This window comes from Dendropsophus ebraccatus, chromosome 11 (genome assembly GCF_027789765.1).
Source record: "Dendropsophus ebraccatus isolate aDenEbr1 chromosome 11, aDenEbr1.pat, whole genome shotgun sequence".
NCBI lineage: Eukaryota > Metazoa > Chordata > Amphibia > Anura > Hylidae > Dendropsophus > Dendropsophus ebraccatus.
In genome coordinates, this window is record NC_091464.1 from 61007788 (window position 1) to 61023821 (window position 16034).

A 16034-nucleotide genomic window follows, 5' to 3' on the forward strand; every position below is an offset into this window, starting at 1 on the left:
ATCTCCAAAGCTGGGGGAAGAGAAGTCAGGGCCCCTTTGCATCCAATCACCTCCCACCGGCCGAATCAGCTAGTCGCCCTGGACCATGTGAAGCTAGCCCCTACAAGATGCGGGTATACCTACGCCCTCACCATGGTTGACCACTACTCCAAGTGGGTAGTCGTGGTACCTGTCAGGGACTTGACCGCCAAGACCACTGCTCTTACTTTTTACAAGGAGTATGTAAAGCACTATGGGTGCCCAGAGTCTCTGCTGACGGACCGGGGTCCGGCCTTCGAGTCGCAACTTTTCCAGGAGCTGTGTGCCTACCATGAATGTAAGAAGCTCCGCACCACGGCCTATCACCCTCAAGGGAATGGTCTGTGTGAAAAAGTTAACCAGGTCTTTATCAACATGCTCCGAACGGCTTCAGTGACCAAGAGAGTAGAGTGGCCCCACTTGTTGGATGAACTAGTGGAGATCTATAACAATACCACTCATTGTTCCACTGGCTACTCCCCGTTCTACCTGATGTTCGGCCGCCAAGGCCAACTTCCTCAGGACCGTGCTCTTGGAGTCCAAGCTCCTGACACCTTCAACCCCCTACCTGAAACTGACTGGGTTCGGGAACATCAGAGGAGAATCCAGGATGCCCGGGAAATTGTTGACCGGAGGATGGGGGAGGCTCAGCAGCGCCAAGAGGATGCCTACAACCTACGGGCGAATGCCACACCACTACAAGTGGGGGATAAAGTTTGGCTAAAGAAATATCATCGCTCTCACAAACTTGAAAGCCTTTGGGAGCCTGAGCCCTATGTCATCTCCTCTATCCCTTACCCAGAGACTGATGTGTATGAAGTCAAAAAGCCTGGGCTAGCCCCACAGACGGTGCATCGGAATAGGATAAAACGTTGCACTAAGGAGGACCTGCAGAGCCTTACAGCACCGTGTCCGGTACCTGCATCCACGCCTCCGGCTCCCCCAGCAGCTCCAGCTAAACCTCTCTCTCTGGAAGAAATGTTCCAAGTTGAACCGTTCCTCATGGCCGTAGGCTATCCAGCATTCCCTGTACCCGTTCCAGCGGTTTCTCCACTTCCAATTGTGCCTCCAACGACTCCATCTCTACAACCAGACACTGGGGGTGATCTTCCACCGGTACCTGCACCAATCACTGTTGAAGAGGATCCTCCGCTGAGACGGTCTGAGCGCTCTACCAGAGGAATTCCTCCACTTCGCTACAGAGACCAGAGCCCTTAAACTGTTTTTGTTGTCTAACTGTTTTGTTCCAGTTCCTGCAACGTTCAAGGTTTGTGCCTGGTCCTCCTGACCAAGTTCCCTGTACTAACCAGCCATGAGCTGATGGACACTTACAGTAACAAAAAGTTCTCTAGTGCCTGTCCCAGAGCCTTTTACATGGACGATGTTCCAATTGCCTAAAAGAGACTCTACCTCACAGAGACACTTAACCCATTCCTTCCTAATGCACTTTCCTGTGATTGTGTGTTCCACACAGGGTATTATTGCACTTTTTTCTACTATTGCACTTATTGTACTATTGCATTCCAGTGTTATCGGAGTCTTTGTATTTCCTCCTCTGAGTAAGCACAAGGTTACATAGATTGCCTCAGAGTAGAGTGCCTCTTTTGTAAAACAGTATATTTTCCAGTCAGATAGCTCCTCCTCTGAGTAAGAGAAGTCAGTTTACATATACCTCAGAGAAAGTCCAGTTTATGTAGGAGTGTATTTTCTCATCCAGTCTCATTATTGTGTATTATTATCATATCGATAGCTGGAAAGATTTAGTTGAGCCAGTTTGTATTCAGATTTTTTCTCAGATTTTCATTCAGATTTCTCTCAGGTTTCATTCAGATTCATGTGAGCCAGTTCTCCTCAAGACCTCGCAGTATTTGTTGTCCCTTGTGTTTCCCTTCCTTTTGTTTCCAGTATTTGTTTACCTCTGTCTTGTCCCAACACAGTAGTTATCACACATAGTCTTACCTAATATTCACACTGGTCCATACATATTGCACCTTGGATACCCTTTCGTGTGTTTGGCCTATTGAGTAATTGTGTTGTATGATTGACCGGTATGTAAGGGGCCCCCATGTATGTTTGCTTTTATTATTTTGTTCTTTTCTCTTCCAGGTATCCAAGACACTACTCAGACACGCCAAGATAGTACACAGGTCTTCACGTTCTCCTCCAGTAGGGTAACACATTTAACAGAAAACCTACTGTCTAACTGGCTGGAATATTGAGGGTCCCCCGCCAGCAGTTAAGTTGTCCTGGCTTACACGTCAGATGGTTCACGCACTAGCTACCTGGTCGCCAGAGTACGTTAGGCACCCCTAGGTGAAGTCCTGCCACTAGGGTTTCTCATCCTCTCTCTCTTCTCACCTGTGCCTTGGGCGTGGGAAACACACACCTCATCACACTCACTCTCATCATTCATTCCTGTTGTTTGATTGTCCAGTCTATTCATGTTTGCTGCCTTCTAGATTCGCCGAGGTCGGCTCAAATTTGCTAGGGAGGTATGCAGTGTCCCAGAACATGCAGACTACTACTCCTATTATGGCCATTTCTCTTGCTGTGTCAATGCCTGTTCTGGTAAGGGTTTGCACTGCAACTGCTGCTGGTTTTCCCCTAGTATTCTCTGGTATTGTGCATTTTCATGTGTATTCTCATGTATTCCTGTGTATTATTACAGTGTACAGTGGTATGCAAGGCTGTTGATCACGTGACCTGTAACCATGGTTCCTCCAATGGCCGACTAGCTCTGGCCAGGAGCAACCATGTGACCTCCCACTTCCTGCTGACAAGAGAGTTGAGCCCCGGCTTCCAAGCAAGGAGGTTGTGTGGTTCTATCCTCTCCCACAGAAGAGTGACTAAGTCTGCTGCTATATACCAGTCTTCGGCTGTATCTGCCTGCTCAAGTGTCCGGAGTCTTCTCTCTCATCTGGGTGTCATTCCGTTATCTCTCCTCATCGCTGCAAGGATTCACAGCAAGTATTACTCTCAAGCTAATCTACCCAGCAACGCTATTTCTCTCATACTCCTACTCCCATCATCCGGCACGTATTCTCACAGCCTATGCAGCACCACTCCTGCCTTATTTGTCAAAGCCTGCTATATACCCGGTTGCATCCGGACAGAACTGTTGCTACTAGTTACCTTATCTATAATAAAACCGCTGTTACTGAACCCTGGCATTGGTGTCCACTAACTGGTGCCCTGACTAAGTGCAGCGAAGAATCGCATGCCCATCATCACCCGCAGATTCCTCAGACCGGCCCTACAGCTGTGCCGCCCTCAGGCCTATACCGTGACAAGTATAACCCCGGCAGCTGCACCGGTCATTGCCCGCTCATAACACCAGCACTGCGGAAGTGGCCCCCAGGGGCCAGGGCATCGCATTATTAAAAAAATGGGGGGTGTTGCCCTGAGTGAAGAACACTTGGGGTACAAACTCTAACCACACAATAGGTCCTCCCATGCTCTTAGCACACCACTCACTATTAGTGTTTCTCTATGACACTGTGGGAAAACAATAGCTATTTGGGGTTTAGAGTGTGATCAGATGGCAGGTCCGTGGGAGGTAAGACAAGCTGTTTGTCCGTGGGATCTGAGTCTGCATTTATGCTTACAGAATCAGCTCAGAAATTCACAAGATTGTAGAAATTGAATAGTTTTTACTAAAAGAAAAACCTAATAGGAAACTAACTGCCAGATTCTGGCTAGAGATACCAACATCCACCATGCGAGCCAGACACTGTGGTGTAATAATGCGGCATGAAATTATAAGTGGAATAGAGCACTGTATGGCTCCCTCTGCTGGTGATTGTTTAACCACACAAGCAATTTGCTAAGCCAACTTAAGCCAAATTAACTGGTGCCAGGAATTTATCCAGAGTTGTAAAATACCTGAGAGGAAGCTGTATTCTTACCAGTGTCACACAGTGCTCTCTGCTGCCACCTCTGTCCATGTCAGGAACTGTCCAGAGCAGAGACGCAGGAGCAAATCCCTATTGCAATTCCTTACACAGACAGAGGTGGCAGCAGACGAGAAAGATTACACCACTTCCTGTAGGGCATACAGATGTAGGTTAACTAGACTGTGTATTATAACAATGCTGGCAGGTAAGGGACCCATGACTATTATTGCCCATGGCCCAGACCATCTGTTGTACATTCATTTCCGTTTGTAGACGATAGATGTGAATAATTCTAATAGATTCTTGTGCTGTAAATCCAATATAATTTATAGGCTGTGATTATACTAAATGAAAATACTGATGATTTATAAATGAATGGGTTTTCCATAGAACATCCATCTTCGGTGGGTTATTTGCTTTACTTGATAAATTGGATTTAATTTGTTGATTTTATTGTGAAAGATCTGCATAAGTATTAATATATTCTGCATAGGCATTAATTTATGGGCAATTCCAGATACAGTAGGTCATCAATATTTGATCTTGGAGGGTCTAACTTGGAGGGGTAAACTGGGACCCTCAAGAGACCCCTGCCAATCAGCTAAATAAAGGATTTACCCAGGCACAACAGCACCATACATCCAGATGAGGTGGTATAGCTCACTGTTGCTTTGTGGTAACTGGCACAGTCATAACTATGCTTGGGAACTAGAATGTTAAACCTCCACCAACAGATATTACTGTACTATCGTAAGGATATCTTTAAATAAAATCAATATTCATACATACTATAGAATAATTCTAAGTTTAATAGTGGGGGGTACACTGTTTCAGATCCTCTTCTCTGTTCCAGAGTAAAGAGAGGTTCTCTGGCTCTGGAGGACCTGACCTGCATTACACAGATGAACCATTGATGTGAATGGTCTAATGCTTAGTTTCCCCTGTGGTGGTGCTGCAGGGAAATAAAACACTTAGGGTCCTTATAGACTTATGGTGCGTTTACACAGAGAGATTTTGGCATATTTTGGAAGCCAAAGCCAGCACTGGATTTGAAAAGAGGAGAAATCTCAGTCTTTCCTTTATGACCTGCTCCCTGTTTATAGTCTGTTCCTTGCTTTGGCTTCCAAAATCTGTCCGATAAATCTGTCTGTGTAAACGCACCATAAGCAATTTTTAATTTCCACCGATTAATGATAACTGATTGCAAATGAGCACTTTTAGGAACGACCTGAAATCATTTATCATAATATACGGAAGAATGGTCATTAGTTATGATTATAATTTCGATCGTTTGTATACTCTAGTATACGAACAATTGTAATTACGAACAAACAATATGTACGTACACCAAAAGATTTGCGAACGGTTAGCAAACGATTAACAATGATATTAAGGTCAGCTTAAAAGATGCGATCAACGACATATGAACGAATTTACATTAGTCGTTTGATCTTTGCCTGCATACACATGGAAAGATTATTGCCTAAATCTGAACGCTATAAAGATTTTTCTTAAGACAATCTTTCTGTGTAGCAGGCTCCTAATTGTCAGGTTACCCCACCAATCACAGCTGATCACTGTGGATCACAGCAATTGTTTTATGGGTAAGTCCAGCCATGCGGTCCTGCCTTTTCTTCAAAGTTTGGCATGGCAAGACACACACTGGGCAGCTAGGTTGCTGGGTTGAGTCCTATTAAACGGCTTGCGCACAGAATTTGCTGGGTTTCACACAGTTGCCTTGGGAATCCAACCACCTACAACAAAGTTTGTGAGGTCAGCAGCTGAAAAAGAACAACTAGTAATCTGAACCGATTGTCCAATCCTCCATCCATTCCTACTAATAGCACATGCAAATCACTGAGCAAATATACAATTTCTTTGCTTCTTCCTAACATCCTTAAATTCTTCCTAACATTCTTAAATTATCTCTGTATTTCTATAGGTATGACCTGCCAAGCTCGAAGCTCTTATGTCACCTCGGAAATCCTGTGGGGCCATCGATTCACACCTGTCCTCACCCTAGAAGACGGGTTTTACGAAGTGGACTACAACAGCTTTCACGACACCTATGAGACCAACACGCCGTCCTGCAGCGCTAAAGAACTGACCGAGCTTATGAGCAGGGCGGAAATGCCACTGAGCTGGTCGGTGTCCAGTAAACTCAACCAACATCCAGAACTGGTGAGCGAAAATGGAGAGAAGAACCCCGAGGATCAGACAGAGAGGAATGGAGATGTGGCCAACATAGAAAATGAGTCAAAGGTTTAAAGCCATTATATGTGTGGTCTCTGATATATAAGGTCTACACACCACCGGTGTGATCTACACATAGATGAGAGATTGGTTACCACAATCTAATGGGTCCAGGTACTAGGAATTGCTAAATAAAATGCACACGCTCATGTTTTTGGGGCTCGAAGTGACCCAATTAAAACAGTGATGCCAGATATTGCTGGTTCTCGGCTTCTTCGGGATTATGCGAGATCCCACGTAAAACAAAATAATAAGAGTTTACGGCCAGGAAAGAAAGAAAATCCATTCATAGGTACACTGTACATATGCCTTATATATTATTACAAATTGTTAATAAACCCAGCATGTACAAAGGAATGACTTCATGTACATAGATGTGTCATTAATGTAGGCTCTGAATTCTAGGAATAAGATGATGCAAAAAAAAAAGTTATTTCTTCCTTCTAATTTTTAATATTTATTTTCTTCATGTATATTGGATAGACTATACAAAAATTCCATGTATTCTTCACTTTACCAGACTGGCAGCTATATCAATACCTCAATAAGCCTTCATATACAAAATCAGTTAAAGCCATAGACCAGATGACATAAAATGGTTAACAAACAGTGACACAAATATTATAACAGTTTACAACAACCAAGGGTCCCAAGAGTTAATGGTCCATGTTTTGGAATCTCAAAAGAGATAAGTTCCCAGTGTGAATTTAGCAAAAATATGAAGTTTCCAAAGAATTGTCTTGGACTATGTAGATTCAACCTTTTTATGTTGAAAAATAATTTGGTTTTATAAGAGAAGAACAGGTAATATATTTATATAGGACAGGATCAGAGATATCAGGTTGAAGACTGAAATTTTAGTCAAGATGGTGGTTTTCTAGGTAGGAAATATAGGCACATCAATAGTCCAGTGACATGACTGCAGCTTCTTGAACCCAATAAAAAAATCTACAACAAAACCCCCACACCATTTACAATGCTAGGGTCCTTGGATGAGAAGCATGCTTAGAACTCTTGCAGGTACCTTTAAGTGTTGATAAGAGTCATGACCAGAGATGCTCAAGTCCAGTCTTTTGGCATTTGAGTTGGATGCAGCCTTTATAGGTCCTAGAAAACATTGATACAGCTATAGGCATGTTTTCTCAGACTCCGTAGGGCTGAATCCAACTTCTTTAGCCACCGGTATTCATATGCCAAAAGATCGGACTCATCTCTAGTCATGAGGTTAGGGATCAGACAAGCCCAGATAGTTCTGTGTTTCCTTACTTGGTTTGTCCCAAAATTATGATGTACCAAAAAAGATTTTACATTCTCAGAGAGGCATCTGACTCAAACCCGACCTATTATTCTATAAAGTTTCCTTTTGTTCACTGATTTCTTAAGACATTTCTATTATCCAGATATTACACAATCAAAAGATGCTCTGGGGTTAATTGAATTGTTGAGAATTAATTAGAGCCTACATTAGACAAATGGTGACTCAATCTTGCTCTGGGCGTCTTATGGGTTTCCTCACATTTGGAATGATTGTTCAATAGGGAAAACACCATGCAGCAGTATAAAAAATAGATTCATTTATTGAGAGAGAATTGAGCATTGGGATTGTATAGAGGAGGTTTACTAGGATTTTATATTAATGGCCTATCCATGTGTGACCTCACCAGGACCTCACTCACAAAAGAGATGAGTACACAATATTGCCCTTAAAAAGCTGCCACATCTGTCCACTGATTGTGTCTGGTTTGAAGTTCAGCTCATTTACTTAAAGAGGACCTGTAGCCAAGCCCCAAGAAATGAGATGTTAGTAACATTAAATAGTGCAGGGTGCCCTAATTTACAGTTTCTAGATGTACCCTCCCATTCCCAATATATGGGGGGTTTATAATTTGACAATACAGTTAATAGTCAGATGGGCATGAAAAGCAAAGTAAAATCAGATGTGTACCAAATGACTCCAAAAAAACAATCGAAGATGCATATCGGAGAAATAGCTGTTGGCCCAATAAACGTTCAGCCAATGGCTATCAAAGGTGTATGGCTGATGTATGTAGTAAGTGGAAGAGGATAAGAGAGAGACCAAGCAGGAGTCCCATAGTTATGCAGTTATGCAATGAATTGAAGTCAACCCTACATCTATGCATTGGCAGAACAAAAATGAAGGGATGTATGGTTGACACAAGCTAATAGTATAGTAGTCTTAAAATTTAGAGTGTGAGGTAAGGAATAGAAAGCCACCAGTTTATATATGAATTATATAGCATCAAGATATTTCAAGCATTAGGATGATCGAGTCTTATGATCAATAAGACTCAACACTCTGGTCCTTGTCCAAGGGGGCAATACCCAAAGGATGCCCTTTAGATTTCACCATTGTCATGAATAGTGGCATATGGGTCATAGCAGCCACAACACCAGTGTTTGTAAGCTTCACCCAAGATTGGATAGCAAATGCTGATATTGAGGTGCTGGTTTTGCCCATGGAAAGGGTTTGCTTTGAGGGTCATATGAGGCATCTGGTGAGGTTCCACTAAGCCAAGGTGAAAATTTTGCAGGTCTAGTGTTAGTAGGAGCTTGCCGTTTGGTGCTTATCACTGTTGTGTCCCATAGATGTCAATCAAAGGTAACAGAGTCATGGAACATTTTCATTAACCCCACTGGTTTACATTGGTTCTGTAATGGGCCAAGCATTACAAAACAAGGTATGGGAAGAGATACATTTAAAGGGGTTGCCTCATCAATACAATGCATATCTATATCCCCTTTTAAATAGATAAGTGAAGGAAAAACTTTTACATTGTAGCCCTAGCCCCACTATGGCTGTTTGTTTTTTTATTTAAATGGCCAGTTTGTAATATTACCACACCTGATGTAGACTCTTAGGGTCCTATTACACGATCATAAACTATAAACGAGCACTGATCTGCTAGATCAGCGCTCGTTTACCAAGAAATTATATTGGCCAACTATTAGGCAGCAGGGGCTGCACAGACATCGCTAACCACGACCTAACCACGTTCCACGGTGTCCTCGGAACATGGTAAGGTGAGCTATTACTTTATTATTTCATACAATCATCAGCCGTCAGCCGCATATCGCTATTACACATAGCGATGCGCACCTGACGCCCAATGATTTTAGGTCAGAACCTAAAGGAGCGATCGGCCAATGATCGTTTTATTGTCTGATTGTTCTCTCTATTACACGGAGTGATAATCGACCAAATAGTCCTGATTTGGCTGATTATATTATCACTTTGTGTAATAGGGCCCTTAGAGATCAGCTGATCATTGTGGCAGCTGGTTATACATTTAGTATAGTACTATTTGTATTCTACATTGTGCTTTCATGTTACTTTCCATTAACCACTTCTTAGAAACAATTTACTGCTAAATTCTATTGGGATTACAGCTCCATGATAGGCTTGACTACTTCATTATACACGCTACTAGTATTCATTGAGCGCTCTCTCCACTATCCCCGTGTGTGCTGACCATAGCTGTGGTTGCAGAACTGTCTCTCACCACTCTAGTCCATCACATTGTACATTGGCAGGTCTGCTGCTTAAGCGTATTTCCAGCTATTTGATCAAGAAACCCTGTGCCTTTCTATATACTGCTAAATAATGCTACTACTATATTTCCTATCAAAACTAGTGGCGTCCCCAGCGACCTGATTGAATTGGTTGAATCCCCTTCAACATTTACCAGGTACAGTTCCATATTTTTTAATAGTGGCTTTGCTTGGTACTGCAGCTCCCTGGAATGGGACTGAGCTGCTCTGAGATGTAATTCCAGAAGCAACCACCATGAGATGTGTGGAGCTGTACCTGGTAAACAATAAAGGGGACATGACCCCTTTAATTAGAGGGGTTACCAATGTTGGACATCCAATTTTAACAGGGAATATACTATACATATTATCTTATACTTATCTGTATATATCTTATATTGTATACATTATATTATATATTTGTAGGGGTGCCAAGAGTTGAAAGATAACTAGGTACATATTAACAAATATAATATTTTTTCTAATATATAGTACTCCATTCCCTTCTCTTTCAACGATTTATTGTTGTTTCATATAATTTGGGGTGAGGTGTGCATGTATCTCTTTATTGTTTTGTTGCTTTTATGTTGCTTTTTACTTAGTCGTTGGATTTTTAAAAATTATTTTTCTGTTCTTGATTTTAGTCTCTTCACATTTAGTTACAGTCAGACTGTGTCGGTAGGCTAGCATATAATTATAAGCATTTTCCCTTACTCCAGCCATTAGATTACCACATTTTTAGATATATATACAGTACAGAGCAAAAGTTTGGTCACCTTCTCATTCAAAGAGTTTTCTGTATTTTTATGACTATGAAAATTGTAGATTCACACTAAAGGCATCAAAACTATGAATTAACACATGTGGAATTATATACTTAACAAAAAAGTGTGAAACAACTGAAACTATGTCTTATATTCTAAGTTCTTCAAAGTAGCCGCCTTTTGCTTTGATTCCTGCTTTGCACTCTTGGCATTCTCTTGATGAGCTTCAAGCGGTAGTCACCTGAAATGGTCTCCTTTTTAAAGGAGTTCCCAGAGATGCTTAGCACTTGTTGGCCCTTTTGTCTTCATTCTGCTGTCCAGCTACTCTAAACCATCTTGTAGAACCCAATCACTCTCCTTCTTAGTCACATAGCCCTTACACAGCCTGGAAGTGTGTTTGGGGTCATTGTCCTGTTGAAAAATGAATGATGGTCCAACTAAACACAAATCGGATGGAATAGCATGCTGCTGCAAGATGCTGTGGTAGCCATGCTGGTTCAGTATGCCTTCAATTTAGAATAAATCCCCAAGTGTAACAAGCAAAGCACCCCCACACCATCACACCTCCTCCTCCATGCTTCACAGTGGCTACCAGGCATGTAGAGTCCATCCGTTCACCTTTTCTGCGTCGCACGAAGACACGGTGGTTGGAACCAAAGATCTTAAATTTGGACTCATCAGACCAAAGCGCAGATTTCCACTGGTCTGATGTCTATTTCTTGTGTTCTATAGCCCAAACAAGTCTCTTCTGCTTGTTGCCTGTCCTTAGCAGTGGTTTCCTAGCGGCTATTTTACCATGATGGCTGCTGCACAGTCTTCTCTTACCAGTTGTTGTAGAGATGTGTCTGCTGCTAGAACTTTGTGTGCCATTGACCTGGTCTCTAATCTGAGCTGCTGGTAACCTGAGATTTCTGAGGCTGGTGTCTCGGATGAACTTCTCCTCCGCAGCAGAGGTGCCTCTTGGTCTTCCTTTCCTGGGGCGGTCCTCATGTCAGCCAGTTTCTTTGTAGCACTTGATGGTTTTTGCAACAGCACTTGGGGACACTTTCAAAGTTTTCCAAATTTTTTGGACTGACTGACCTTAATTTCTTAAAATAATGATGACCACTCGTTTTTCTTTACTTAGCTGCTTTTTTCTTGCCATAATATAAATTCTAACAGTCTATTCAGTAGAACTATTAGCTGTGTATCCACAACACAACTGATGGTCCCAACCCCATTTATAAGGCAAGAAATCCCACTTATTACACCAGACAGAGCATACCTGTGAAGTGAAAAACATTTCCAGTGACGACTACCTCTTGAAGCTCATCAAGAGAATGCCAAGAGTGTGCAAAGCAGGAATCAAAGCAAAATGTGGCTACTTTAAAGAACTTAGAATATAAGACATATTAAGTTGTTTCACACTTTTTTAATAAGTATCTAATTCCTCATGTGTTAATTCATAGTTTTGTGTCCAAACTTTTGGTCTGTACTGTATGTACACTGATCTAGGGTGCTTCATGCCAGTTTAAGGGCTAATGCTGACTGGTAGGGAGCTCTGGCGTAACTAGAAATGGCTGGGCCCCATAGCAAGCTTTTGATTGGGCCCCCTCCTTCATGACTGACTACTTAGCCATCAAAACTGCAAGTGCTCTTTAGGAGCGATTGCAGTTGAGGGACATTTGCAGAACCTGAGAGGCCCGCTTGGCCACCTGGCGCTGCAAATGATGACATCTCAGTGGGCCCAGTGTATTGCAAGAGTGGGCAACGGGGCCCCCTGATGCGGTGGGCCCCATAGCAGCCGCTATGGCTGCTACAGTGGTAGTTACGCCCCTGGTAGGGAGAATGTTGGAAATTCACTCTGTGCAACATTCAACATAGGCATCAAAATTTGATCCATGTAAGTTTAATGGTCACCCAATATTCTCTACTTTTTGGCAGTTCTGATCTTCCCCTTGTATATTATCCTGAGATCCAAGAATTGGCACAGAAAATTATATTACTGTAATACATTTTGCACTTACTCTTTGGGTGACTTCTAGTTGGGCTCCTAATCATACATGCACTGAAGTGGTCTTAGAAAGCTGTATGTGCTACATAATACACTGTCCCTTCATGTTATAGGCCCATATTGCTCATAGAATAAGAATGAGCAGATTTTATGTGCAATCATACTAGCCAATGGGGCTTAAGAGGATTGTCCAGAGTCAAAAAAAAAATGTCTGCCTTCTTTTACAGGTTGTGCATGGTATTGCAGCTTACGCTCATTAACATAAATTGACTTACATAACCCATTGAAAGGTGGTGTTTTTGGAACAAAAAAGCTATGTTTGGTAACCTTAGACAATCCCCTTAAGGCTGGGTTCACACTATGTATATTTGAGGCTGTATTTGGTCCTCATGTCAGGTCCTCATAGCAAGCAAAACCAGGAGTGGATTGAAAACACAGAAAGGCTCTGTTCACATAATGTTGTAATTGAGTGGATCGCCGCCATATAACGGTAAATAACTTCCATTATTTCAATATAACAGCCGTTGTTTTAAAATAACAGCAAATATTTGCCATTAAATGGCGGCCATCCACTCAATTTCACCATTGTGTGAACAGATCATTTCTGTGTTTTCAATCCACTCCTTGTTTTGGTTGCTATACAGCCTCAAATATACAGCCTCAAATATACGTAGTGGGAACATAGCCTTGATCTGTATGAACCTTAAAGGAGCTATCCAGCATTAGACTACCAGAAACAGCTCAGTTTTATTTTTTTATTTTATTTTATTTATTTTTTTTTTATAATATTTTATTGAAGTTATACAAAAATACAAAGTGATAGGAACAATCATATAATAAATATAACAAATCATTAAAACAAACAAGAAAGCAACCAATTATTGCTCTAACATATAATTGAAGTAATATTGTATCATACTATGCTCTATATCAAGTAGAGGTAGGTACTCCCAGGGTACCTGCAATCATTGCTTTGTGATACCAAGTTGTATTGGAAAATTGTTACATAACAGAATTTCTTTCTTCTGTAGACAGAGCATTCACTATAAAAAGTTTCCATTGCTCAGTTTTATTTAAGTAAATGGAGCTGAGTTGTTTTTAGAAGAAGACAGCTTTGTTTTTCTAATCCTAAATAAACCAGTTTAAAGTACTTCCAATGCCATCACACCACACCACCACCACCCCAACCAATGTTTGGACTTTCATAGTCCTTTGTACCTAACTTTTAGTTATCGATAGTAGATTTCAGCCATAACCCAATTACCTGAATTTCTATATTAGATTTATATCACAAAAATACTGGAGCCTTAAAGTAATGATTCTGCCTTGTCTGGTCTTGAAGAATATTTTTATTTGTATATTTTTAGTGGAAAATATATCTCAGGAAAGATCCTGTGTGCATCTGGATATATTGCACTGTGATAACTCCACCCATTAATTTCACATCTATACACATTTTCCTGTGTGTCTACGCTCAGCTATTGGGATGCTAGACTGAAGGGTGTAAGGATTAGGGCACGTTCAAACTGAGCAAAACAGGCACTTCCTTCTCTCTCCTCTCAAAGAATAGACATGCCAATTCTTTGAGCGGAGATTGACGGGAGCGGAGGCACGTGAGCCCTCCCATAGAGGCACTGTGTGACACCACGGCGGGATTCCACAGCGGAGAGCTCTGCCACGGAATTCCGCCTTTTTTGCTCAGTGTGAACATAACCTTACAGAAAAGGAGCGAATGTTGGAGGTAAATGACTTGATCTACGCTATATCGGGAAAAATGTAGCCAAACATGGCACACCTAGGTTAACCAAAACTACACCCTTGTAGATGAGTCTAGAGGTCTATACATAACATTTTTGCACAGTTCACATCCATATTTGGCGGCAGGACTGTTGACAATTGTAATCAGTATCAACCATTATTCATACACTGCATGATATAGACACCACATTCATATCTTTTCCCTACTTCAATATATTCCCAACTGGGCCAAAGGAAGATGAAGGTTGAGCGTAGTCTTGCAAAACTAATTGCAAAGCACCAAAAAGCTGCCACCAAAAGGTGGCGACAGAGAGCTGCTTTGCATATCCTTCTTCCCAAAATTCCCTGTAGTGCATGAATAGCCCATAAGTCTCCTTGGCACTCTCTTTAATGAGAAACATTACCCCAAAATAGTTTTGGCCCTCGATGCAGTTCCCACCACCAATGCTAGGCTATGCCAACCACTCATGACTTTTTTTAGGGACTAAATATTGGCCCTATATGGTAATATTGTAGGGTATTTGGGGGGGGGGGAATTAAAGAAAAGTATCAGAATGGCTGCTATGGGCAATACCAGTGGTTATACTATTTTTAATACATAACTCTCAAACCACCTAAACAGACCCAACGGGTCAAGGTGGAGCTCCTGAGTACCAATGAAAAATATACATTGGCGGCCCAAGTAATACTCTTAATACCTAGGCCCCTGAACAGCAACATTTAAGTCTTTTTAGAAGCACAATTCCTTCCTACAATCTGGGGTGGGTGGGGAGTTAAGGGGGTTGTCCATGACTTTTTATATTAATGGTCTTTCCTATAGTCCATCAATATCTGATCGGTAGATGTCGGACATCTGGCACCCCTAAAAATCATCTGTTTTCCAGAGCCACAGCTCTGTACATTGTGTATTGAACATGGGGTTACTGCAATGTGGCTACATTTTACTTTAATGGCATCTTAGCTGCAGTAACCCAGCATGACCACTACATGAGTGTATGGAGCTGTCTGCTTCCTACTCTGTTTTCAACTGGTAAACACCTGATCAGTGGGGTGTTGGGTGTCACCACTGTTAAGATATATTATAATTTAAAAAAAAAAAAAAAGTCAGGAAAACCCTTTAAATTAAAAGTTTTGGGTGATTTGGGTGTGTTTCATTGCCTACGGCCAGTTTCACATGAACATAAAATAGCCACAATGTGTCTATAGGGTCAAGGATACGTCCACTTTAAGTCATTAGACCAAGCAGTGTAAACGTGGCCATATCTGTTCACGAGAAACGACTCTAAAGGTGTCTATATATATATATATCGATATATACAAATATATTTATATTTATATCCAGCTTCTATTTTTATCCAGAACTTACATATGAATAGATTTGATACCCATCATAAATAATTCCGCCATCTGTATTACTGAAGTTTACATGAATACTAAGAGGACAAGGATCTCTCTTGTGTTTCTATTCAGAATAAGCCAAGGATAAGTCCACATTGACTATAATGTACAGTCATCATTTACAGCTACACCGGAAAGTTCTGTCTCTTCTTTGTAAAAAAAAATCAAAAAAAAAATCTGAAGGACAAATGTACAATAGAAAATGACGGAAATCATTGATCAATGTTATGTATTGGAGGGGAAATAGCTGCTGCTCAAAAACTGGAATAATAACTATATATATATCATTTCCTTCTCCTGCATGTGGATCAGTCACACTATTTTATTCTTGTATGCGTCTGTATAATGAGTCATCACTGATCCAGCTACCATACGGTTGTCATAGGCTGACACTGGGATAGGTGGTGG

At 41.4% G+C, this 16034-nt stretch overlaps 1 protein-coding gene across 4 annotated transcripts in view; it reads left to right on the forward strand.

The window, feature by feature from the left end:
- Positions 1–6468, forward strand: part of KCNJ6 (potassium inwardly rectifying channel subfamily J member 6) — a 157839-nt gene extending 151371 nt beyond the window's left edge. For all 4 annotated transcript variants that reach the window (XM_069945302.1, XM_069945303.1, XM_069945304.1 and 1 more), the window contains exon 3: positions 5854–6468. In XM_069945302.1, the coding sequence (XP_069801403.1) occupies positions 5854–6179 (326 nt within the window). In that variant the 3' untranslated portion in view covers positions 6180–6468. The remainder of the gene's footprint in view (positions 1–5853) is intronic.
- The last annotated feature ends 9566 nt before the right edge of the window (positions 6469–16034 follow it).